Source organism: Anomaloglossus baeobatrachus, chromosome 4, assembly GCF_048569485.1.
Source record: "Anomaloglossus baeobatrachus isolate aAnoBae1 chromosome 4, aAnoBae1.hap1, whole genome shotgun sequence".
Lineage (NCBI taxonomy): Eukaryota > Metazoa > Chordata > Amphibia > Anura > Aromobatidae > Anomaloglossus > Anomaloglossus baeobatrachus.
The window spans coordinates 169327886-169353143 of record NC_134356.1 but is presented as its reverse complement, the minus strand read 5'-3'; the positions used below and the strand labels follow the sequence as shown (position 1 = coordinate 169353143).

General features: G+C 46.6%; 1 protein-coding gene across 1 annotated transcript in view; it reads right to left on the bottom strand.

Moving 5' to 3' along the window:
- LOC142301342 (E3 ubiquitin-protein ligase RNF14-like) overlaps window positions 1–25258 on the bottom strand; it is an 87464-nt gene that overhangs the window by 47772 nt on the left and 14434 nt on the right. Inside the window, exons 2-3 of the mRNA XM_075342338.1 lie at window positions 14643–14803; window positions 10769–10920 (exon numbers count right to left, since the gene is read on the bottom strand). Coding sequence (XP_075198453.1) covers window positions 10769–10920; window positions 14643–14796 — 306 coding nt within the window. The 5' untranslated portion in view covers window positions 14797–14803. The remainder of the gene's footprint in view (window positions 1–10768; window positions 10921–14642; window positions 14804–25258) is intronic.

Genomic DNA, 25258 nt, shown 5'->3' with positions numbered 1-25258 from the left:
AAAAAATGGAGAGGTCTGTAATTTTTATTATAGGCACACTTCAACTGTGACAGACAGAATCCCCACAAAAAATCCAGAAAATCACATAGTATGATTTTTAAACAATGAATTTGCATTTCATTCTAGCTCTCACAGACCTGTTATTTTTTCTTTTAGTATCCCTCCTACGCTGCACTCATTACCTGTATTAATTAAACCTGTTTGAACTTTTTTTCTGTATAAAAGACACCTGTCCACATACTCAATCACACTCTAACTTCTCTACTATGGCAAAGACAGAGCTGTCTAAGGACACCAGGGGCAAAATTGTTGACTGCACAAGGCTGTGATGGGTTACAGGACAATAGGCAAGCAGCTTGGTGAGAAGGCAACAACTGTTGGTACAATTATTAAAAAATGGAAGAAACACAAGATGACTTTTAATCTTAGTCAGTTTGCGGCTGCAAAATCTCACTTTGTGGGTTAAGGATGATTCTGAGAAAGGCAGGAATCAGCCCAGAACTACATGAGAGGACCTGAAGAGAGCTGGGACCACAGTCTCAAAGATTACCATTAGTAACACGCTATGCCACCATGGATTAAAATCCTTCAGTGCACACAAGATTACCCTGCTCACGGCAGCACATGTCCAGGCCTGTTTGAAGTTCAACTGTGTCGCCCAAGGAAGGTGGTACTCAGTCTCAGGCAGTAACAAATGGGAATGTCACTCTGGTGGCCATTGCCCGGTCCCATGCCCTGGGCCCCTTTTGGTAATGGGAGTATTTACAGGGGAGATAAGAGTTTTTGTCATGTGATGCCACCTGCGGATTGCGGTTAAGGATGGAGAACCGCTGCTGCTTAATGTGGGTACTTCCAGGGCTGGTGGTAGTGGAAGTGTGATGCCCTGGCAAAACCAGGTAGTCACACAGATAGGCCCCCACATAACACCTCTCCCACACAGGATTAAATCAGCCGACAAAATCCTAGTCACCCCCTCAGGGAAGGACAGACACACCAGTGACCGGGACCAGGCAGAAGGAAAACGCCCACCTAGGGGTCTGGAGAGCCCGGGGTGGGAAAAAACAGTCAGTGTTTAGTTGAGGAGTTGAAGTGAGAAGTTCAAGTTGACAGGTGTCAGGGTTGGAGCCCCGGCGTACTGGCTAGGTGGCAGACAGTGGTCAGTGCCAGCAGGAGACGGGAAGACGGCTGCTGGAGATCCGAGGTGGACCACGGCAGGGTTGTAGCCCGCCGGTACCGACACCGGAGAACCGACCCGGAAACCGTGCACAAAGGGGGTACTTGGACCCTGAAGCCAGGACCGGCACCGACGGCCTAGCTAATTAACCAATTGAGGGCTGGACTTTAGGTCCTGTCCCAACCTAAGTCCCGAAAAGTAGACAACCACCCACCGAGAGGGATAAGGAATCCGCCAGGGCCCGGTAGATCCCATGGGTCAGCGTCAGACGGGCACGGCTCCCAACCAAAGGACCGGGAGCGGACTCCCGCGTTACACAACGGGAAGTCCATCACAGAAAACACAGAGTGCAGAGAGGAAAGGGGCATTGACCACTGGCCCGAGTGTGGGACCAGAAATACACCCCCGGACGCGGCAGCCGGCCACCATCACCTTGGTTTACCAAAGGACTTGTGTCATTTATTCAACCGTGAGTAAGATCCCCGGCCTGACCGGGTGTGCCAACCCCTGCCGTTACCATCCTCTGCACAGAGACATTGGGCCCCGGGGCATCCATCCCTGCCCACAGAGGGGTTAACATCCAGCTGCCAGCCCATCGCCCCCGGGAGTCCCACAACAGCAGCGGTGGTGCTACTGTGGCGCCCCTGACCTGGTCAGGCACCACTGAGTACTGCACCCATGCTGGGGACAGTACAATACAGGTAATCCAGATGGCTGACAGGGGTGTGGAACACAGGCGCATAGTGATCAGGTCTCACACATGTACCTTTGAGGGGACCCCTGGGGATCCCAGGAGGGGGCAAAGCCTATACCTCCACTGGAATAGTGGCAGGGGGTTAAAAGCCTCCATCTCCTCTCAAGGGGTGTGGTGGAGAGTCTGGTTGCTAGGTGGCGTAGGCAAGAACAGGAGAGGAGGAGCAGTGAGTCAGTTAGAAGGAGAACTCCAGAGGGCTCAGTGAGGAGCAGACCTGTGGGGCTGAGGCTGTCTAACAGCGCCCGCGCAGTGGCTACAGACGGGGGAGAACGGTCAACTAGAAGTGCTGCCTGAAAGCCAGCTTCAGCTAGAGAGTGCACGGAGTGGGAAGTAAGGAGACTTCTAGAGAGCACCAGGCCCAACCGGGCGGCAGATCCCGAAGCGAGGATAGATTCACCTTTCCCTGCTAAACCTGCCGGTGTGGGGCTCTTACAGCCCACACCACAACAACCAAAAGCCGCAGCCACGTAACCGCAAGTAGGGCCCATAGGTCACAGGAGGCAAGAGGCTGGAGTGGCCTGGCCCGGGGAACAAGCACACGGCAACACAAGAAGGGGAGAGAGGCTTGGAGCATCTTCCCTGGGTGACCCCCATAGGGACTCAAAGTCGGGGTCACCCCAAACCACCAAGGGCTAAGGAAGGCGAGTTTGTAGTCACCCTCATACAGTCAGCCGGAAGGATACCTGGTTCCCACCTGGTTCATCCCAGCTACGCCCGGGTTACTCACCCTGCCACCTGAAGTGAGTAAAAACCCTGAAAGACACTCTGCCTGTGTGTGGTCATTCTGCGACTTGTGGTACTACAGCTTTACAAAGGGCCCTGGGGCTTGCCTCACTCTCAGGAGGCTACTACACCCGACTGCACCCACCATCAGCCCCAGGTGCCTCCTAATCTGCAGTGGCGGTCCCCTCTGACCGCAAATCTGAGAGTGGCGTCACGATCAAAACTGAAGATTCCCTACCTGTGACCAGCACCAGCTACGTGGAGTCCCTGAAGGTATGCACTGATACAACACCTGCGGGGCTTCACATCTGGCGTCACGAACAGGATAAGGACTAGACCTGTTCAGACAGGTGACCATGTGCCTGGGCGGTCCGCTTGAAAAATTGGAAGCGCCGCCATATTGCCACCATGAAAAGCGCGCTGAAAAACAACAGCAGCCCGCGCTGGAAGAAGTTACCGCCCACGAAGAGGTGTGGCTACCCAGAGATCCCCTGCAGAGTTCTGACCTTGCCAGCTATGAGAGTGGAAGCGTCGAGAGACGGCGGGAAGGAAAGGAAGCCACAAGCCTGCTGCTGGGAGAGGAGCTGCTGAAAGAGGCAGAGCAGAAACTGGACAGCTTGTTACAGGAGGCAGCGAAGAGTCCACTGCTGGGAGACCGTGCAGAAGACGGCGCAGAAGAAATGGCGTCTGACCGCAGGAACCCAGAACCAGGCTCCGCTGCCTGGTGGTACCGAGAGCTGGCCCAGTTTTGCAACCGGCTGGAGACCCGGGTCGTGGAGCAGATTCGGGAGGAACGGATGGAACTGCAGGAGATGACCGCGGCGGTTCGGGCCTATGAAGGGAGAGCTGCGCGCCGGGTGTCAGGCGGGACGGCGACGACGCAGACCCCAGTGCTACCAACAACGGGTGAGTCGAATGATGCCCCGGCCCGCGCAAGTGCCCCGACCCCTGCTGCCACGTCCGCGGTCCCTGAAAAGGCGTCCGGTGCGGCGACGCTGAAGCAGGCCGCAGCCACGCCAGGTGCGGCCCTCCAAGCCCCAGCGGCTGCAGCGATGCCCTGCTCGGCCCACCAAGACCCAGTCCCTGCAGCGATGCCCTGCCCGGCCCGCCAGAACCAGGCCGCCGCCATCCTGGGCGCGGCCCGCCAAGACCAGGCCGCCGCCATACAGGGCGCGGCCCGCCAAGCCCAGACTGCGGCAGCGACGTCCAGCCCAGCCTGCACAGAGCCCCCTGCAACAGCGACACTGATCCAGGCCGCCGCCATGCCAGGCGCGGCCCGCCAAGACCAGGCCGCCGCCATCCAGGGCGCGGCCCGCCAAGACCAGGCCGCCGCCATCCAGGGCGCGGCCCGCCAAGACCAGGCCGCCGCCATCCAGGGCGCGGCCCGCCAAGACCAGGCCGCCGCCATCCAGGGCGCGGCCCGCCAAGACCAGGCCGCCGCCATGCCAGGCGCGGCCCGCCAAGAAAAGACTACCTCAGCATTTACCCCGGCCTGTAAGGCCAGAGCAGACACCGCTCCCCGGTCCACAGAGGTCCCTGATAGGCAGCCCACGGTGGGTGAAGACCCTGCATATTGGCAGATGAAGGCTGACCTGGAGGCCAAATTTCCACAATGGCTGGTGAGCCAATACATACCCCCTCCGCATACCCCAAAGAGTCTCCTGCTAACTCCTGCAGCAGCTACACCAAAGAGTCCCTCACCTGGGCCGGCTGAAGAGCATCCATCCCCGGCACTACCACAGCTGGAGTGCCAGGAAGAACTAAGGGGGAGAGGAGGCCAGGAAGCAGAAGGGTTGACTCCGACTCCAGTGCCACCAGTAGCAGTTGTGTATTCAGAGCCGGAAATGCTGCCATACTCCCGCTGGGACGAGGAGGACCTGACCCCCTCTGCAGAAGAAGAGCTGCCTAAGAGCTTCACCTGGGAGCCCACAGGCATGGATCCAGCCCGCAAGACACGGCGCAGAAGAACACAGTTTGCTCCAGCACCACAGTCTCCTGAACAGAGAGCAGTCACCGCCAGAGACCTAAAGGAGAAGCGTTTGTTGAGAGAGTCCAAAGCCCAGGCTAGAGGACCCCTGTGTTATGGCGTAGTGGAAGACTTTAATCTGAAAAGCGGCTATGGATTCGTTGTAGCACCAGGAATAAAAGAAGGGATATTTGTTAACAGGAGAGATGTCAGCGCACACCTGCCTAGAGGACACCCTGGCAGAAATCTGAAAATGGGAGATTCCGTTCAGTTCACCCTGCATCAAGGCGAAAGAGGATTGTATGCTCTGGGCGTAACGCTATGTCCCAACAAACCTTACAGCCATCCCCTGCAACAAGAAAGACAAGAAAGACAAGAAAGACAAGGAAGACAAGAAAGACAAGACAGAGATAAAGAAACAGATACAGAAAAGGAATCAGATGCAGACCAAGAAAGGAAAGACACAGAACCTATAGATGAGGCAACCACAGATGAAGACAGAGACAAAGAGCAGGAAAGTCACAGGTGCCAGTGCCCGACGTGCCCTCGCCCTAGTGAAAAAGAGGAGTAAAGTAAAGTACAGAAAAGAAGTACAGAAGTTAAAGTTTTGAAAGTTTTGTTTGCAACGTTTAAGAAATGCGCCCACAAAAACTATTGTGAGAAATAAACTTTAAGGCTATGAACTTGCTATAGCCACAAACTCTCGCAGTGTAAATAGTTACACCAGTGGCACCACCACCAGGGCCAGCCTGTTTAGGGGCTTGGCTCGTCTGCAACCAGGGGGGCCCGTCCGTAGAAAAGGGCCTTGGCTCACCTGCGACCAGAGAGCACGCCTGTTTATGGGGCCTTGGCTCACCACCACAAAGAGGGTACCTGGTCAGCACCAACTGTGGAGGCCGCCTCTGAATCCTGCCAGAAGAGGCTGACGGCGCGGATCCACCAGGCCAGGTATACCCTGAAACCACCAGCCCATGAAAGCCGCCTCTACATCCTGCCAGAAGTGGCTGAAGCCGCGGCCAACGGGAGAGGAAGATTGGAGGAAAGGTCTGGGGAAACGGATGGCCCAGACCTGGTTACCAAAAGGACCGGTGACCTGCCTCCTGAGAGGGTTTTGGGTGGGTTAACGGACTTGTGGGTGGAGGGAGGTGATGTCTGATACCTGGTGGTTTTAAAAATGTTTTACATGTTTTAATGTTTTATGCATTTTAAAATGTTGTCTTGCAGCCCGAGGACGTGCTGATGATAACTAAGGGGGAATGTGGCGCCCCTGACCTGGTCAGGCACCACTGAGTACTGCACCCATGCTGGGGACAGTACAATACAGGTAATCCAGATGGCTGACAGGGGTGTGGAACACAGGCGCATAGTGATCAGGTCTCACACATGTACCTTTGAGGGGACCCCTGGGGATCCCAGGAGGGGGCAAAGCCTATACCTCCACTGGAATAGTGGCAGGGGGTTAAAAGCCTCCATCTCCTCTCAAGGGGTGTGGTGGAGAGTCTGGTTGCTAGGTGGCGTAGGCAAGAACAGGAGAGGAGGAGCAGTGAGTCAGTTAGAAGGAGAACTCCAGAGGGCTCAGTGAGGAGCAGACCTGTGGGGCTGAGGCTGTCTAACAGCGCCCGCGCAGTGGCTACAGACGGGGGAGAACGGTCAACTAGAAGTGCTGCCTGAAAGCCAGCTTCAGCTAGAGAGTGCACGGAGTGGGAAGTAAGGAGACTTCTAGAGAGCACCAGGCCCAACCGGGCGGCAGATCCCGAAGCGAGGATAGATTCACCTTTCCCTGCTAAACCTGCCGGTGTGGGGCTCTTACAGCCCACACCACAACAACCAAAAGCCGCAGCCACGTAACCGCAAGTAGGGCCCATAGGTCACAGGAGGCAAGAGGCTGGAGTGGCCTGGCCCGGGGAACAAGCACACGGCAACACAAGAAGGGGAGAGAGGCTTGGAGCATCTTCCCTGGGTGACCCCCATAGGGACTCAAAGTCGGGGTCACCCCAAACCACCAAGGGCTAAGGAAGGCGAGTTTGTAGTCACCCTCATACAGTCAGCCGGAAGGATACCTGGTTCCCACCTGGTTCATCCCAGCTACGCCCGGGTTACTCACCCTGCCACCTGAAGTGAGTAAAAACCCTGAAAGACACTCTGCCTGTGTGTGGTCATTCTGCGACTTGTGGTACTACAGCTTTACAAAGGGCCCTGGGGCTTGCCTCACTCTCAGGAGGCTACTACACCCGACTGCACCCACCATCAGCCCCAGGTGCCTCCTAATCTGCAGTGGCGGTCCCCTCTGACCGCAAATCTGAGAGTGGCGTCACGATCAAAACTGAAGATTCCCTACCTGTGACCAGCACCAGCTACGTGGAGTCCCTGAAGGTATGCACTGATACAACACCTGCGGGGCTTCACACTACACCTCACCACGCACCGTGGGTGGCGCACACAGATAGTTTCCAACAAGCCCTGTACAAATACGTCCCCTTTTATTTGAAGTGTCCGCGCGACCCCCGGGTCCAGTAGAGTCCCTCGAGCCATACCGCAGATCTGGATCCAACCAGCACGGCTACTGGCACGGGGGTGGCACAGAAGCTGTGATGGTAGGCCCTCCGCAGGTAGGGCTGAGCCTGGGAGATGTCACGGGGGTAATAACGGAGACCACACCAGGTTGTCTTTAACAGTCTCTTCTCACTGTGGTCCCAGGGGTTGCTGGTTCAGGTCCCTTGGAGGACCAGTGCCAATGTAACCAATGTTAGAGTGTGATTGACTGTGTGGACAGGTGTCTTTTATACAGAAAAAAAAGTTCAAACAGGTTCAAGTAATACAGGTAATGACTGCAGAGAAGGAGGGATTCTGAAAGAAAAAATAACAGGTCTGTGAGAGCCAGAATTAAATGCAAATTCATTGTTTAACAATGCAACCCAGGTTGCTCTGTCCCCGGTACTCTCAGTTGATTGGGTCCCCATGGAGCATTTGGGGGCCCCCACTGTCCCTTTTGTGGTACAGTCTCCTTCTCCGTACAGCGGGCAGTGCGGACCCTGCGGGGAGGTAAGTGTCCGAACCCCAACCCTAGTTTACTGCTCATGCCCCCGGATTATTTGGTTCAGTGAAGTCCGTGAAGGTGTCCTTACCGGGCGGGCATTTATCAAACTGTTTGAAACTGCCGCTTGACCTAGGGCCCTGTGCCCCGTTTGTGCTCCGGTCACAGCGGTATCGCCGGTACCCGACTTTGCGACCTCTCTCCTGTGCCCCCGGGGGTCACCGTTGCACAGACCCAGCTCAGGCACGTCCGCACATCTCTTCTGTGTGCCACACTCTCTAGACTACTACAGACTGCTGACCCTTCCCACCTGGCTGGCTAAACCCAGGGACTCGTTCCCATGGCAACCATCCCCTTTACGTGGTTAACCCTCTATGCCCAGTGTGGAGTGGCGAACTAGGATTTTGGTTGTGCTTTGGTGATATCGGCACTGGTACTCCAGGTCCCAGGAGGTAGGTCCTGCATCCCCAAGAGGATCTTAGGGGCGCTACACAACAATGACCATCTGGATGATCCAAAGCAGGCATGAGATGGGAGAAGGTCTTGTAGTCAGATGATACCAAATTTGAACTTTGTGGTATCAACTCCACTAGCTGTGTTTGAAAGAAGAAGGATGAGAACAAACCCCCAAAACACTGTCCCAACCATGAAGCATGGGGGTAAAAACTTCATACTTTGGGGGTGCGTTTCTGCAAAGAGAGAGGATGACTTCACCGTATGGAAGGGAGGACGGATGGGTTCATGTATAGAGAGATTTTGGGCAACAACCTCTTTCCCTAAGTAAAAGCATTGAAGTTGGGTCATTTCCTGGTCTTCCAGCATGACAATGATCTGAAACTCACAGCCAGAGCAACTAAGGAGTGGCTCAGTAAGAAGCATCTGTCTCCAGACCTGAACCCATTCGAAAATCTTTAAAGGGAACTGAAACTCAATGTTGTCAGCGACAGCACGGAAACCTGAAAGATCTGGAGAAGATCTGTATAAAGGAGTGGACCAAAATCCGTGCTGCAGTGTGTGCCAACTTGGTCAGGAACTACAGGAAACGTCTGATCTCTCTAATTGCAAATAAAAGTTTCTACACCAAATATTGATTTGTTTTTATACTGTATTGAATACTTGTTTCATGCAATAAAATGCAAATTAATTATTTAAAAAATCATACAATCTGATTTTCTGTATTTTTGGGGGGATTCTGTCTGTCACAGTTGAAGTGTACCAACAATAAGAACAGACCTCTCCATTCTTTGTAGGTGGGGAAAACTTGAAAAATCGGCAGTGTATCAAATACTTATTTTCCCCACTGAATTCCAATTCAACCTGAATAAGCAACTTTGTAATGTATATTATCAGATCATTCATTTTCAAAATTCTCAATTCCCGGGTAAATTCTGTATTGAGTGAAGCCAAATTGTTACATTACATGAGTACAATGTAGTATTCAAAAATCATGGGGTTTACCCTGAGCCTTATAAGTGTAAAAAAGCTATCCTTTAATAGTACACTTTCAATATACACATTATTTTTATCTTTTTAAAATCAGACAATATATTTAATATATAAGGGTAAAGCCAGACAGTATGATCGGTTAGCAGCCAAGATGTGGCAAAACAGATGTGTATCCCACAAAACTATGCAGCAATAAATGGCATATACGTTTTTGTGGGTGAAACAGCGGTTACCCCACAAAATCAAATAACTGTTAAATAGGGGTTTGAATCCACAATAGCTATCTGAATACTCCATCTGTCTTTAATGTAAGGCCTCATTCAGATGTTCGATTTTTTCGTACGAGTGCTATCTTTGGTTTTCAAGGATAGCACTCGTACCTGTGATAAATCTCTGAGACATGTCTGATTTTGATCCAAGGGTCACATCTTATTTGGCAAGGACAAGTCTATGTGTCTATGCAAAAATCGGTTCGATTTTCACAGTCCGTCAGAAAAGAAAAGGTAGAAACACCTTTCTTTCCTTCAACTCTGAGAAAAACTGATAACACTTGGACCACATTTTGATCAAACTCTACTCCGAATAATTGGTCCATTTTTCTCATATGTAGAAAAGTAGTATGTCTATATGAGCCCTAGTTGTGATATAGAAAAAGGAAACATGATTAAGAACATGATTAAGACCTGAGCGTCGAAACGCGTTGTTCTGTCTGCTTCAACATGATATAGCCTTTACTTACTGGATTTTAATAACTTCCACAATAATTTTGGACTTTTAATTTATCTGCTCAGCGCTGGACTTTCCTTTTTCTGTATTGATGGTGGCCAAACTACTCTGTGCGCAGGACTTCTAGATGCATCAGCAAGTTTGATCGGTGAGCTGGACTTTCTTTACCTAATTGTGATATCATCCTTGGTGTTCTTTTGACCCTTTCTTAGAATGCCTATATCCCACTATTAATGACTATGTCCACGTCCAAAACATTGGTCACAAAAAGTGGATGTTCTGCAAAGGATTTAAAAGAACATCTAAAGGCACTTTAACTAGCATGTAACAGCAGCCTTTAAAGAGAACCAACCAACACGATTTTCATATATAAACTGTATGATGTATACTCTCTGAAATACAGGCAAGTAAAGTTTATGCAATACACTTTTATTTGATTGATAGGTGCTGCAGAAAAGCTAATATCTGGGTCGGGTTTTGATAGTTATTCCCGCCCCTGTCTACTTGCCTGTCTTTCTTCCCCCCTTTCCGTCCTCTCTCTTTTCTAGCCTTAATAACATTGAAGGGGAAGAAGGCCAGGCAGGCACACAGGGGCGGGAATAACTAGCAAAACAGAATCCACCTATTAGATATTCTGATGCACCTCTCATCAAATAACAGTTCATTACGTAAACTTTACTTGCCTGTATTTCAGAAAGTATACATCCGATCTCACAATAGAATCAGCATGATAGTGCTAGTATAGCACTGGCTTTAGTTTAGATAGGAAAATCCTGGTGGTTGGTCCTCTTAAAAGGTTCATAATGGCACGTGACAATGGATGGTTTAGATATTCTACTATAGAGACATTGCTTTTAGGACGCCTGAGAGACAATGATGAAGCACACCCAAATCTATAAACATTTTATGTAAGAAATTCTGACTGTATAAGAAATGATCATTAACCTGTCCTGGAGAAAGCCACTTGCAGCTTAGTGTGAAGTCCGGGGGGGCAGCGGATGGGTAATCTGGGGGAAGCTCAAAGTTCAGCACAATCGGTGGCAGGAAGGACACAGTGTCCTCAAAGTTCTCCGCAAAGGAGTTTGTTGCACAGTTGCCTTGGGGAAAAAAAGACAATAATACTTTTAGCATTTCAATTACTGAATATATGACTGCACCATATTTACTTCATGTTCCTAAATGTACGGTTTATCTTTTATACAGCGCAAGGATGTGAAGTATATTTAGTATATTTGGTTTTAGACTGTATTTCTGCATACAGCATTGTATTGTGCATTTATTACTAATACATTTCAATTTGTACCGATATGTTTTTAGAATGGAATAACATCAGCAGGTGTCTGGGACCTGCAACCCACAACATACAAAAGAGAAGTCATCATAACTAGGAAGAGAGGGGTGTGAGAATGAACATAGTAATGAAGATTACAGATCTCTGCTTGTGCTCTAAGGCTATGTCCGCACGCTGCATCTTGAGTGCGTTCTGCATCTTTTCATCCTGTGGTCACAGAAAACGCATTCTTGGCTCAAAAAACGCATGAAAGAACACATGCGTTTTGCAGTTTTTTTTGTTAATGCAATTTTTATGCGTTTTTTAAAGGAGAGTCAAAATATGATAGGATAATGAGAGATAGGTAGGATAGATAGATAGAACATATAGAATAGATAGAAAGAAAGAAGAGATAGAATATATAGAAAGAAATAGAATAGCTCAATAGAGCGACAGCTAGCTTGGCCAGCTGTTTTTTTAATTATGTTTTGGTAAAAAATGACCTGGGGTCCTCTGCCTTTTTCATATCCATCACAGGAACAGCAGCAGCTGCGGGCTGCAACCCTCAGTGGTCTACTGTACCTTGGCTGGTTATGAAAAATAGAGGGGTTCCCATGCTTTTTCTTTTAATTATTTGATTAAAATAATAAAAAAAATTATGTGGGGTCCCCCCATTTTTATAAAACCAGCCAAGGTACAGCAGACAACTGGGGGCTGATAGTATTAGGGTGGGAAGGGTCATGGTTATTTTGCCATTTCCAGCCTAACAATAGCAGCCCACAGACGCTCCAGAAGTGCGCATCCATTAGATTTCTGTTAGAATTCTTTATTCATTAGTTTTTCATAATTTATTCATTAGAATTCTGGTGCTGGACCCGGCTCTTCCCGTTGCCCTGATGCAGTGGCAATCGGGGTACTAAGGAGTTAGTGGCAGTCGACAGCTGCCATGAAGCCCTAGATTAGTAGTGGGAGTTGTCTATGAGACCACCCATCACTAATCCATAAGTGAAAGTAAATAAACACAAACTCCCAAAAAATCCTTTATTTGAAATAAAAGACAAAAAAGCACGCTCTTTCACCACTTTATTAACCCCACAAACACCCCCCCAGGTCTGACGATTCATCTCTGCTACATCTGAAGCTCACAGCAAGTACCAGAGAACATGACTGCCCGCTGTGAGCTTACGGCAGGGACTGAGTGTGCTGGATATAATAGTCGGGGGGATCATACGGCAATTTTATTTATTCATTTTACTGTACGATATAGACCCACCCACCGGCGTCTGTGATTGGAAGCGTCAGACACACTGTCACTCAGCGTGGGGCGCATCTGACTGCAACCAATCACAGATACCGGTTAGCGGGGGAAGCAGTGCATATTCAATGAAGGTAATGAGCAGCCCAGGAAGTGAATGAGCGGCTGTGGGAGCAGTGTGACAGCTGCACCGGTGACTCGGTAAGTATGAAGATTTTGCACCTACCCTTTTGCACCCGAATTTGGTCCCCATTGACTTTACATGGGTACTGGCATCTGGCCAGATACCAGGGACCAATCCCCCGCCGAACCCAAATGAACGGGGGATTGATCTGCCAGTCCTCCAAAACGCAGGGACAAAACCCAAAAAGAATTGACGTGTTGCATCTTGGTTGCATCTTCAAAAACGCAGCCAAAAACTATGCACTATGCGGACAGCAAAATAGAAATCTCATAGACTTTCCTGGGGGAAGGAAATGCATGCATTTGGGTGCATCTTTTTGACCACAAAACTTCACCAAAAACGCATCCCGAGATGTAGTGTGTGGACAGATCCTGTAACTCAATGCAACATTTGGCTCTGTCCACATATTGCAGCAGTATTGCAGTTTTATTTATTTATTCATTGTCATTTTACCATGATTGCAGCAAAAACGTACAACTTTGATTTTTGAATGGAGCCTTTAAACTAAAATTAACCTCTAACCAGTGAAAAATAATTTAAACGTCAAAAGTGTCCATAGTTTTAGGCCAGATTCAGATGGCCAAATTAAAACTTGGGTCAGTCATGTCCGCAAATTGCGAATGTGACTGGCTCCATTTCCAGCTCCATGTGCTCATCTTCAACTCCTGTTTTTGACAGATAATAGTCTAGTCCAGACTACTACATGCTGCTATTATTTCACACGTATCATCAGTTCATGAGAAAAATCATTGGTTTGGACAGGCACCCTGGATTAATGTGCTGCTGGCTGAGCACACGGACTGCGCAATGACCGAAAGTGAGACAGTCTGAACAAGCCCTTAAACATAGTTAGGAAATGTCAGATTATGCAATATGCTATTTAGAGAAAGAAATGCAACTTGTAAATGGAACGGCCAAATATTCAAAACAATTATGTAAAAGTGTGATTCTTCATATTGGCATACTGCTGTTAGATTTAAGAGAATTGTTTTAATTGATTTATCAAATTGCAGATTCTGAAGTGTATGCAAGCGATTTATGCACGGCTCCCCTTGTGATACCTCAGCCATTGATGATCTCGGAAACAGTCTACTAGCAGACACTACTAAGCATGTGTCACGGTCATCTCCCTGTTTTTGGAGACTAGTGACAGCTTTAGAACTGGAGCCTCTTATCTCTATCTTTACATTTAAAGGTTGTTTTGTTTCTTTTGGTTCTGATACAGTTAATGGCAGCTTCCTGTGTTTAAGTAGCTAGGTTTCTCAGCAAGCTTTGCTTATTTTGACAAAGCGATTTGTATGCTATCCACCTTGGTGAAAGGAGCTGCTTTGGATTCATCCTGTGACGTATCTTCTCCATTTCAGTAGTTTTTCCCCTGTTTGTCCCACCTACCTTCCTGTTATATTAGTGCAGTGGTGGGTCAAGTGTACCTTACCTCCCACTCCCTAGCCAGGACTATAGTGGGGATTTTTCAGGGCTTCAAGTATTTCTGCTTGGCAATAGGTGAGGAACCTATATAGGGTATGGCTAGGAGGGCAGGGTATAGTGCCAGGTAAGACAGGAGGTGTCTATATACCCTCTCAATAGTACCAAGGCTCACCGTTGTTATATTTTCCCCGGTGTCCTGTTCGTCTATGGTGTTGTTGAGGTGTGTTTGTGTTGTGCATCCGACATCTGTTGCTCTGAACGCGCCCGCCATGTGTAAAAGGTGACATTATGTTAGTTCACTTATTTACGTACTGTGTGTTAGCACAAGTTACTGTTAGTTATGGATAAAGTATGTTAGCAGAATTTATTACATTATATGATGACAGTAGTTATTCACGTTATTTATTACTGCATTTGAATACTAACCATGAAAACATTGTGCTCAAATTTCTATGACTGCCCAAACTTTTTATTTGCCACTCCAAAGAACAAAACTGAACAATGAATTTAATATTTAATTCTTGAAATTGTCAAAGCTAAACACTTCCTTACCGAGTAAATTCACTACTGCGCTCTGATTTGTGAATCTGATTATTTCCATCTGCCGGCAATACCAGAATAGCTATATTCCCACATTTCAATAAACACTATTATTTTTAACTATTAACAATTTTGAACTCACTTTTTATAGATAGTACAAAATCTGGAGGTAACTCTAGACACAAGTGGATTTCCCCTCCTCGAATAGCATCTTGCCTTTTAAATTCTTCCTTTGAATAGATATTTGCAAGGGCTAAAAGTTCATCCTCTTGTGCATCTAGGTCTTCTCTTGACATTGGTTCTCTGTCAAAGTCCAAAAAATAAATTTATAGAAAAAATGTACTGTAAGATTCAATTTAAGTATTTAACATCACAGTAAATGCCTTCATGACACAGCTATTTTTTCATCTTATGCATATAATGTGTTTTTTTGATTTGCAATATACTTGACATGTGTAATGAATTTATCTTTTACTCCATAGACAGGACTATAGTAGGGATTTTTCAGGGCTTCAGGTATTCCTGCTTGGCGACAGGTGAGGAACCTGTATAGGGTCTGGCTAGGAGTGTAGGGTACAGCACTAGGTACAGCGCCTGGTTGCGGTGCTGACAGCACAGGGACAGTGACCATCTTATGATAGCCACTATCCAATGAACATGACTCTGGAAGGGGAGTACTCTACTCCTGCATGGCGGTATGTTCACCAGCCACCTAATACATTTTGTGGGGTTACAGCTCATCTGCTGGTTGGTACGTCACCGACGACTCTCTGCTATGACTAGGCATGCTCACATTTTTCGCTCCACTTACTTCACCAGCCACCAGCTACTCAATGAATACAACCTAAATACAGGGGTAAAATAGTTAATAACAGGTTACCTTTAGGGATTGCTAAGCAGACTGGCTGAAGCGAAGTCTGTCTGTGGATGCCTATTTAAGAGGAAAGCTTCCTAATGACATCATCACTATAATTTGCAGGTTAGCACAATTTTAGTGATATCAAATTTATATAATTATTATTTATTATTTTACAGTAAGTTAAACAGCTATTTTTGTTACTTTTTAGTGACTATATATTTTTATTTTACTGTTGAAAGTGTTTTGTAAGTGCTTATTTTATCAATAAGGAAACACCCTGGACGTGGTCAGAAATCACTCACCTCTGCATTCGTTATTCTCTCCAAACAAAACCTGCATCCCAGAAACTTTCAGTGAGGATAGGTCCACATAAGCGTATAAAAAAATCGGGTGGATTTTGTTCCAGAAAAGTCAAATAACATTTTTCTCACTTGTCATCCTTGTGCAGTCTGTCTGCAATCCGTCTTTTACAGCAGCAGTTATTAATAATATACAGGACCAATTACAGTTTTCTATGTTACAGAATTGCAATGTATCCATAAAAATCGAATGCTATACTGCGGCATCCGATTTTTTTCTTGCACCTATAGATTTGAATGGGTGAGCCTCCTTTTTTCACACACACTGCCCATTGAATTACATTAGTCCAAGTGCTGTCCATTTTTTTTTAACAGTTAGCTCTCAGACTGAAAACACAGTCATGTTAACTAGCCCTTATTGTATGCTCACACTGGTGTACAATATGGGAAGTGCAATGCAAGAAAATCTCGCAATGCAATCTGACCAATGTTATTCAATGAGGCACAGCAGATTTGCAATTTTTTTCTCATGCCTATGAGAAAAAAATGGTAGAATGCTGCTTTTGGCAGCATATCTTGGCTCACATGCACCCATGCAAGTCTATGAGTGCCTGTGAAACATCAGATTGCACCCGGATGATATCAACGTGCAGTGCGATATACACTGAGACAAGCAATGGAGAAGATGGAGTAATTAATCTTTCCATCTTCTCCACACCTGTGCTCCGATTCTCGTATGCGAGAGAATCAGAAAATAGTGAATGACACTTGGATTACGCTCGCGGCAGAGTTTGAGCTGAGACTTTTTTAGCATATTGCATCCAATGCTCTTGGCCTTAAGGTGGTTTATTATCTATGAGTTTTGGAGGTACTATTTCCCCAGAAAATCTTTTGAGATCTGACAAAGGAACTCTATGACCAAGTTTCCCAGTCATTCTCGGGAGGTTAATACAGGGATTTTGAATAAATGTCTAGTATGCTATGCTATACATGCAACCTTTGTGCTTCAGTTGTCTTTAGGTGTATGATTAATCAGGTGGTTGAGGTAATTTTAATTCAGGACTAGAAATGAGCGCACCCGAATTGTAAAGTTCAGAGTTCATACCGAACACAGACTTTTAAAAAAAGTCCGAGTTCAGCATTCCGGAGCTGTACGCATGCTAACACTTGATCGAGAATTGGGGTGCTTTGGTATGCTTGGTGCTCAGCCCAGTGAGAGCCGCTTGCAGTCTCTGCATATATCTCAATGGTGGTAAAAACGTTTTGGGATGTAGTGTGTAAAAAAAACCCAGCTCCCCTCACCTGGAAATGCCTTGTTTATGGCTGGCTACCTATGGGCGGAGAGCCAAACTGCCTAATCAGTGACTTCCAATGGGGTTCTGGCTCCAGGATCAAGTTCAGATCAAGTTTGGATCCCAAACTGAACTTTATCTAAAGTCTTGCTGAACCTGGTGAACCTGAACTTCAGCGGAATCGCTCATCTCTATTCAGGACATGGCCCCTTCCCCACCTGAACTAAACCCTATTAAGATCTACTTAAATGTTAGATAATAGTGAAGCAAACCAGTAAATCTCTCAGTGTGAACAGTGTCAGGGAGACTTTGGTTAATGCAGCTCAAAAAGTTGATCATCAGCAGATTAAGAAACTGACAAACTCCATGAATAGATGGCATATGTCTGGTATTGAAAAGAATGGTGGTTATATTGGTCAGTGGTCTCACTGCATCAGTTAATTTCCTGTTTTGATCGGGGGATCCTCTGATAAAGATGGTGGTAGATTGGCTTCATTATCTAATGCAGCATATAGTGCCCTCTGGTTGAAGTGTTGGCTTGGGGATATGCAGGCCAAAGCAAAATTGTATGCTATTACCTGTGAGGGGGAAATCATTTTCAGCCCTGCGTTAGATGACAACTTGGAGAAAGCAGGAGACAGAAAGAGTCCTTTCCGTCCTACAAGAGGTCCTTTTTTAGGAGATGGACTCGTAGAAGGAGACCCCCTAAAGATCAGGAGAGATTGTCTTATCATAAGAAAAGTAGCAGTGGATTTATGTTTAAGGGTCCCTCCCTGGGTGATAAAAAATCCTCCTAGTCACTTCTGTCCCCAGGTGGGAAAGGGAAGTTCTCCCTCTTTCTCCCTGCCTGGGATAGGATTTCTGCAAAGTAGATCCTCGGTTTTGTGAGGTTAGGGTTAAAATTGGAGTTTTGGTCTGTTCCTCTGTGGAGATTCATCCTTACGCCTCCTTGGTCTACTTAGGGAGAACAGGTGGCTCTGGAGTCAGAGGTTCTGGATCTGGTAAGAAAGTCTGTCCTCTTGGAAATCCCAGTGCAGGAGCAGGGGAAAGAGATTCTATCCCCCCTTTTCTTAATAAAAAAAACCCCATACAGGTCATTCCGGACAATAAAAAACTTAAGGCGGCTGAACAGATTCCTACAGATCCAGACTTTCAAAATAGAGTCCATGAGGTCAACAATAAAGATGTTGTTCCCAGACTGTTACATGTTAATACTGGATTTAAAAGACAAAAACAATCATGTGCCGATACACGCAGGCCTTAGTTGTGGAGGAGACATTAAGACACTTTCAAAACAGAGCACTTTCCTTCTATCTATCAGTAGCTCCTCGTATTTTCACGAAATTAATAGTGGAAGTGACAGCCCACCTGAGAGTAAAAGAGGCTATGATAGTCCCTTATCGAGACAACTTTTTAATCAGCAAGTCAAGTTAGAAAGTCTAAGTTGTTAAACCACTAAAACCACAAGTTTTTCTAGGCCTAATACTAGACTCCAAGGTTCAGAAATGTCGACTTATGGAGGTCAAAATAGACTAATTATGGGTTCAGATCTCAGATGCAATAAAGCTTCCCACTATGTTCCTCAGGACTCAGAGTTCAATGTCTCTGCATACCGGCAGTGTTATGGGACTGAACTGTAGTTGTTTAACAAGAAAATTAATCATCAAAACTGTAAATTGCCTAACAATTGTGCACACAGTGTACATATTACTCTAATAGACTTGCTGCAATCTTATGCCTAGATTATTTCATTGTTAAAAGTTGTGCAGTTCTTTTATTCAGAACAGAGGTAACCTGGTCTGATCATGCCTTGGTCTAATCATTGAGGAGCAATATACAACTACCACTCCTCTTCTGTGGTGTATAAACATTTATTTGCTAAAGTCCAAAGATAATATAGATAAAATTAACTCATATCTGGTAGAATTTTTCACTTACAATGACACATACAAGGTCTCACAGGCAACACTCTGGTCTACAAATAAGGTGTGTCTGAGGACTCTTTCTCCAAATATCTTCCTAAGGCCCTGTGCGCACTTACCGGATTTTGCCACGGATTTTCTGCGGATTTGCTGCATGTTTCGCTGCAGAAAATGTTCATAACATCTCTGCAGTGAATCACCAGCAAATCCTATGGAGAAAAAAAATCCTGTGCGCACTGGGCGGAATTTGACAGCTGCATGTTTTGCTGCGGGAATCCCGCAGCAAAAACAAGTGCATGTCACTTCTTTTCCGCACATCGCTGCGGGATTTCACTCCATTGACTCCAATGTTAATCATGAAATCCGCAGGGAATAACGCAGGCAGCAAATTCTGTGCGGTTCACTGCGTTTTCCTGCGTTATTCCCTGCGGTATTTCGCGGTTTACCTCCGGTAATGTACATCGCCTGTCTGCGGTTTTGCAGGGAAGTGATGTCATTACAGTAAGAGGAAGCCGTGCAGAGAGTAAACACAAACACAGATCACACACACAGAACACATCACAGGCATAGAACACATAGACACAGACACATAGAACACACATAGAAAGAAAACGGAAATATAGAAAACAAATAACGTGGGCTCCGCTGCATATTCACGGTCCAGCCGAGGTAAGCACACAGCGGCGGCCCGGTATTCTCAGGCTGGGGAGGGAGAGGGGCAGGGTTAATGTCCCCCGCCTCACTCGCCCTCCCGCAGCCGAGAATATCAGCCGCAGCTGCCCCGGCACTGTCGCATGCATTATGCGGCACTACCGGCGTGTCCTCGGCTCTTCTTGCCACCGTGTAGCAGTGGCAGCAAGGTAATACAAGGGGTTAATGGTGGTGGGGGACCACCGCCATTAACTCCAGGCTTGATCATGGCAGCGTCTATGTGACAGCTGACATGATCAACCCGTAAGTAAAGTGAAAAAAACACAGACACCGAAAAATCCTTTATTTTAAATAAAACAAACAAGCCTCGTTCACCATTTTATTAACCCCTCCCGCACCAAAGCTCCGGCGTAATCCACCGCTCCGGCGTAATCCACAGGTCCTGCGCTGCTTCCATCCAGCCGCGACTGTCACAGACACAGCGCTGAATGAATGCAGCAGACAACAGAGGTAATTACCGGTCATTTCCCACGGCCGGTAATGTGAACTCACTGCCGACCGTGGGAAATGCAGCGATCTGTCCTGTATTTATTTATCTATCTATCTATCTATCTATCTATCTATCCCTCTGTCTGTCTATCTATCTATCCCTCTATCTATTCTTCTGTCTATCTACTATCTCAGAATTAAATGACTTTTTTTTTTTTTTTCAATGTGCTTTATTGCATTGAATGCAATAAAGCACATCCCAACCCGCACGCGGCAAAACCGCGGCAATACCGCGAATAATACCGCGGTAAAACCGCAGCAAACCGCATGCGGTTTTCGGGTGCGGTTTCCCGCGTTTTTTTACCGCGGGTGCGGTAATCTTTGAGAGCATGCGGAATTTTCTCAAGAAAATTCCATTTCCCAGTGCGCACATAGCCTTAGCTAAGAAAAAGAGAAATGTGGGATGTATGTCCCTCATCAATGGGATTAGAACCTTAGAAATAGTAAATAGAAAACTGCTCACCAGTGGTTTCCTCACACCTAGCGCATTTGATAATGTTCTTTGTTGCTTTAGAAGAGTAATGAGGACATGAAAATGTCAAACAAATTACTTGGGAGACAAAGCTAAAGTTACCAGAGATGGGCGAACCCACAGATGTTTGGGTTCAGTGGGTCCAGATGGACTTGAACCGTTGCGGTGGCAATTGAGGTAATAAAATGATAGCTGTGATTTGTCAAAAAAATCAGAGCTGTCATCAAGCCCAAGTTTACTAATTGTGTTAGTAAAAAGAAAAAAAATACAGAGAAAAATCTTTTATTTAAAAAAACACTCCTTTTCTCCAATTTATTAACCCCCAAACACCTCTGCATGTCCAAAGTAATCCACAAAAGGTCCCACAATGATCCTGGTTCTGCTGCATCTTAGGTTGCAGTGTGCGGTCACATTTGAAAATGTGACTGCACACTGTGGCGTCAGGGACACACTGACGGAGCCGCTGCTGTGAGTGCGGTGATTTAAGTGAGTTCACTTGAGGTCACAGCGGATGGTTCCCATGGTACCCTAGCTGTGACCTGAGATGAACTGACCTGAGGTGAACTCATTGAACTCAGTGACTTCACCTCAGGTGAAGTCATTGAAGTCAATGCCGGATTAGGCTATGTTCGCACGTTGAGTGTTTAATCATGATTAAGAGCTTTTTTTTCGCTTGAAACATGTTGACTTTTTTTGCTCTGTACCCGCCCTAACAATTTTTGTTATGGGCTTTTTAATTATGCTTAAATACATTTTTACATTTTATTTGCTGGTGCTGGATTTTTTCACCTCCTCTTTTGTTCTTCACCTGCCAGATGAAGCAGGTTGTCCGTGCACCACCACCCTCAATTTTCTCCAGTGAGCTGTGCATTTCTCCTTTTTCTGCTATAAGTTTAGGGTGCAAACCTCCATAGTCAGGCATGGACAAACATGGTCAGTTTAGGGTACTCCTAGTCTGTATAGGAACCTGTGGTTAACATTTCCACTGGTTTGTTTGCCCTCGTGTGAGTGGAAGAGCTCAATCTAACAGCACTTATTTATGGATAATAAAAATTTACATAAGACCATGTAAATTAGGAAATCACCATGAGACAATGCATAGGACAGGGAAAAAATTACATACATATATTGTAGGTTATAATTTACAATATCAGATAAGTATTGTGGGCAATATCAATTCTACATATATCTAATACTATAGCTAGCACTGTGGCTAAGGCCACGTACACACGTTCAGTATTTAGTCAGTATTTTAAATCAGTGTTTGTAAGCCAAAACCAGGAATGTGTAAAAAATGCAGGTGCCTGTGTTTCTATTATACTTTTTCTATGACTGTTCTACTCATTATTTTTGCTTACAAATACTGAAGTAAAATACTGAACGTATGAACGTGACCTAACTCTAATAATCTACATTAGGACACTTTACACTCAATGTTTTAACTTTTGACTTTCATGTTCCATATCTCACCATCCACTACAGCTTTGAATGTGAGACTACCATCATTTTATAGACAATCATCTTGGCTATCTCATACATAAATAAGATTTACTATTTAGCATAAGATTAGTTATGCAGATTATTGTCATGTAACTGCATTGGTACAGTTTTTCTCCTAAAAAGCTATCTCTCTTGATCAGATTCAAGCATGTCTTGACCAAAATCTGATTCCAGGTTTCTTCTGCACGCTCCCAATGTTGGTGCATACTGGTCAACACACTTGGGTATGTATACAGGTTTTCTTCAACTCTACCCACAAGTGTTCGATTGGTTGAGGTCTGGAGGCTGTGGGGGCCAATCCAGCACCTTCACTACATTGTCATTGAAGCATTTCTTTGCCAACCTTGATGTATGCTTCAGATCATTGTCCTGCTAAACACTATGTCGTCAATTTTATATTCATAGTACTCGAGTGTACAAAGTAACACGTCATGTAGGATACTCACGTATAGCTCAGCATTGAGATCAGTATCATTCCTGGCCAAGTATCCAATGTCTTTGGCTGTGAAACAACTCCATGAGATCAGGCTTCCTCCATTGAACTTGACAGTTCCTTAATTTTCTCGATCCGTTAAACCCTTTTTCCCTTGTTTCTTCTAGACCTAGTTGCACCCATGAGAGCCTAGTCTATTGACTTTCGTCTGAGCGCTACAAATCTACCATTTCCACTCTTTTATTGTCCACTTTTCATACTTTTTTGTAATTTCAAACTGATAGTTCTTATGATGATATTGAAGTTGAGGGTTCTTCACTAGTGATGAGCGAGTATGCTTGTTACTACTCGGTACTCGCACGAGTATCACTGTACTCGGGCTACTCGGCGGGGACCGAGTAATCTCGCGATACTCGTGCTGTACTCGTGGTCTTCATCCCTGCATGTTGGCGCTCTTTTGAGAGCCAGCCCTCATGCAGGGATTGGCTGGCAGACCACTGCAATGCCACAGCCCTGTTAGTTGTGGAATTGCAGTGATTGGCCGGCCCGCACAGCGTGACCAAGCCTTTATACCGGCGGGCGCGCTGTGCTCTGCTCACAGCCATCCAGACAGTCAGTGCAGGGAGAGGGTTGCTGCTTCAGGGAAAGGTTTGCGGCCCTTTATAGTTAGTTCCGGAGCAGGGCTGCAAACAGTGTGACCAGAAGTCCTTCTCAGGACATACAATAAGTTGTATACAGGCAGGCAGGGAATAGCCAGGTCGGAGTACAGTAGCAGAGTCCTTCTCAGGACTATTGTTGCTATATACAGGCAGGGTATAGCCAGGTCGGAATACAGGCTAGTGACCAGAAGAGTCCATGTCAGGACTATTGTAGCAGTATACAGGCAGGCAGGCAGGGTATATAGCCATTCCTAGTGGTGACCGTATACCAGCCTTCATGATATCTGGGGCTGGTGTACACAGTCTAAAACAGTCCAGATAGTGTCAGACTTCTCAGTAATTGTCGCTCCTAAAAACCTGTTAGGTTCTTATTGCGTCCGTGCTTGCATTTAAAAACCGCACGTGTGTGCCTGTCGGTGGCAGCGTACAGGTGCACTTGTGTGCGTTTTTCACAAACTATTATATAACGCACAAGTGTAGTGTATAATACACGTCAGTCAGCAGTGGCTGATAGAGTCAGACTTCTCAGTAATTGTCGCTCCTAAAAACCTGTTAGGTTCTTATTGCGTCCGTGCTTGCATTTAAAAACCGCACGTGTGTGCCTGTCGGTGGCAGCGTACAGGTGCACTTGTGTGCGTTTTTCACAAACTATTAGATAACGCACAAGTGTAGTGTATAATACACGTCAGTCAGCAGTGGCTGATAGTGTCAGACTTCTCAGTAATTGTCGCTCCTAAAAACCTGTTAGGTTCTTATTGCGTCCGTGCTTGCATTTAAAAACCGCACGTGTGTGCCTGTCGGTGGCAGCGTCAGGCTCCATATTGTCCCTGGATAGAGATGTGCATGAGGGCCTCAAAACATTGTTCCCATTGCAAAGGAGCGGGTCTCCTGTCGTTGTAATGCCCATTCTGAAAGAATGGGCGAAAAAATTTACCACTGGGGGTATACCTGAAACAACGGCCTAACTATTGTAACGGTCATCATGATGGCGCATGAGGAGAAGGAGGAGCAGTCCAGCGATTAGCCAAAGTCCAGAAGTGTGTTACCATGGGTGAGTGGAGGTACATGGCAAATTCCCGTTACAAACTTTAAATTCCGCTGTCATTTGCTGGTGGTGTGGTGAAGTCTGGCCCAATCCAACCCTTGTTCATCTTGATCAGAGTCAGCCTGTCAGCATTTACAGTTGACAGGCGGGTGCGTTTATCTGTAATGATTCCACCTGCGGCACTAAAAACACGCTCTGACAAAACGCTAGCGGCAGGGCAGGCCAGGACTTCCAAGGCGTAGAGAGCCAATTCATGCCACGTGTCCAGCTTGGATACCCATTAATTGTAAGGCACAGAGGAATGTCGGAGTACAGTTGTTTGATCTGCAAGGTACTCCTTGAGCATCTGGGCAAACTTAGGATTTCTTGTGGCACTACCCCGCACCTCAGGGGCTGTGGTATGTGAGGGGCTGAGAAAACTGTCCCACATCTTAAAGACTGTTCCCCTACCTCTGGCGGATTGGACTTGTGCCCCTCTCGGCTGTACGCCTTGGTTGTCCACTGATTCCTGACCTATGCCGCTAGCGTTTTGTGAGGGGAATGCTTTGCCTACTTCCGTGACTATGGCCTTCTGGAACTGCTGCATTTTGCCTGACCTCTCCGCCTCGGGAATAAGAGACATAAAGTTCTCCTTTTAGCGTGGGTCTAACAGTGTTACCAACCAGTAATGATTGTCGGCCAAGATGTTCTTAACGCGAGGGTCTGGAGACAGGCAGCTTATCATAAAGTCAGCCATGTGTGCCAGACTCTTAACAGCCATCACTTCAGTATCCTGACCAACACGATGACTGAACATGCTGTCCTCCTCCTCCTCATCATCTACCCTGTCCTCTGGCCAGCCACGCTGAACCGAGGATATGACTGCATGTCATATCCTCAATTTGGCCAAAGAGTTGCTCCATGTCTTCATCCTCCTCCTCGTCATAGTCCTCCACTGCACGTTGTGATGAGACGAGGCTGGGCTGTGTGTTATCACCCACACCCACTACTGTTTCTTGCTCAAACTCATCGCGCTCCGCCTGCAATGCATCATGGTTGTTTTTTGAGCAGAGACCATTTTAGAAGGCAGAGAAGCGG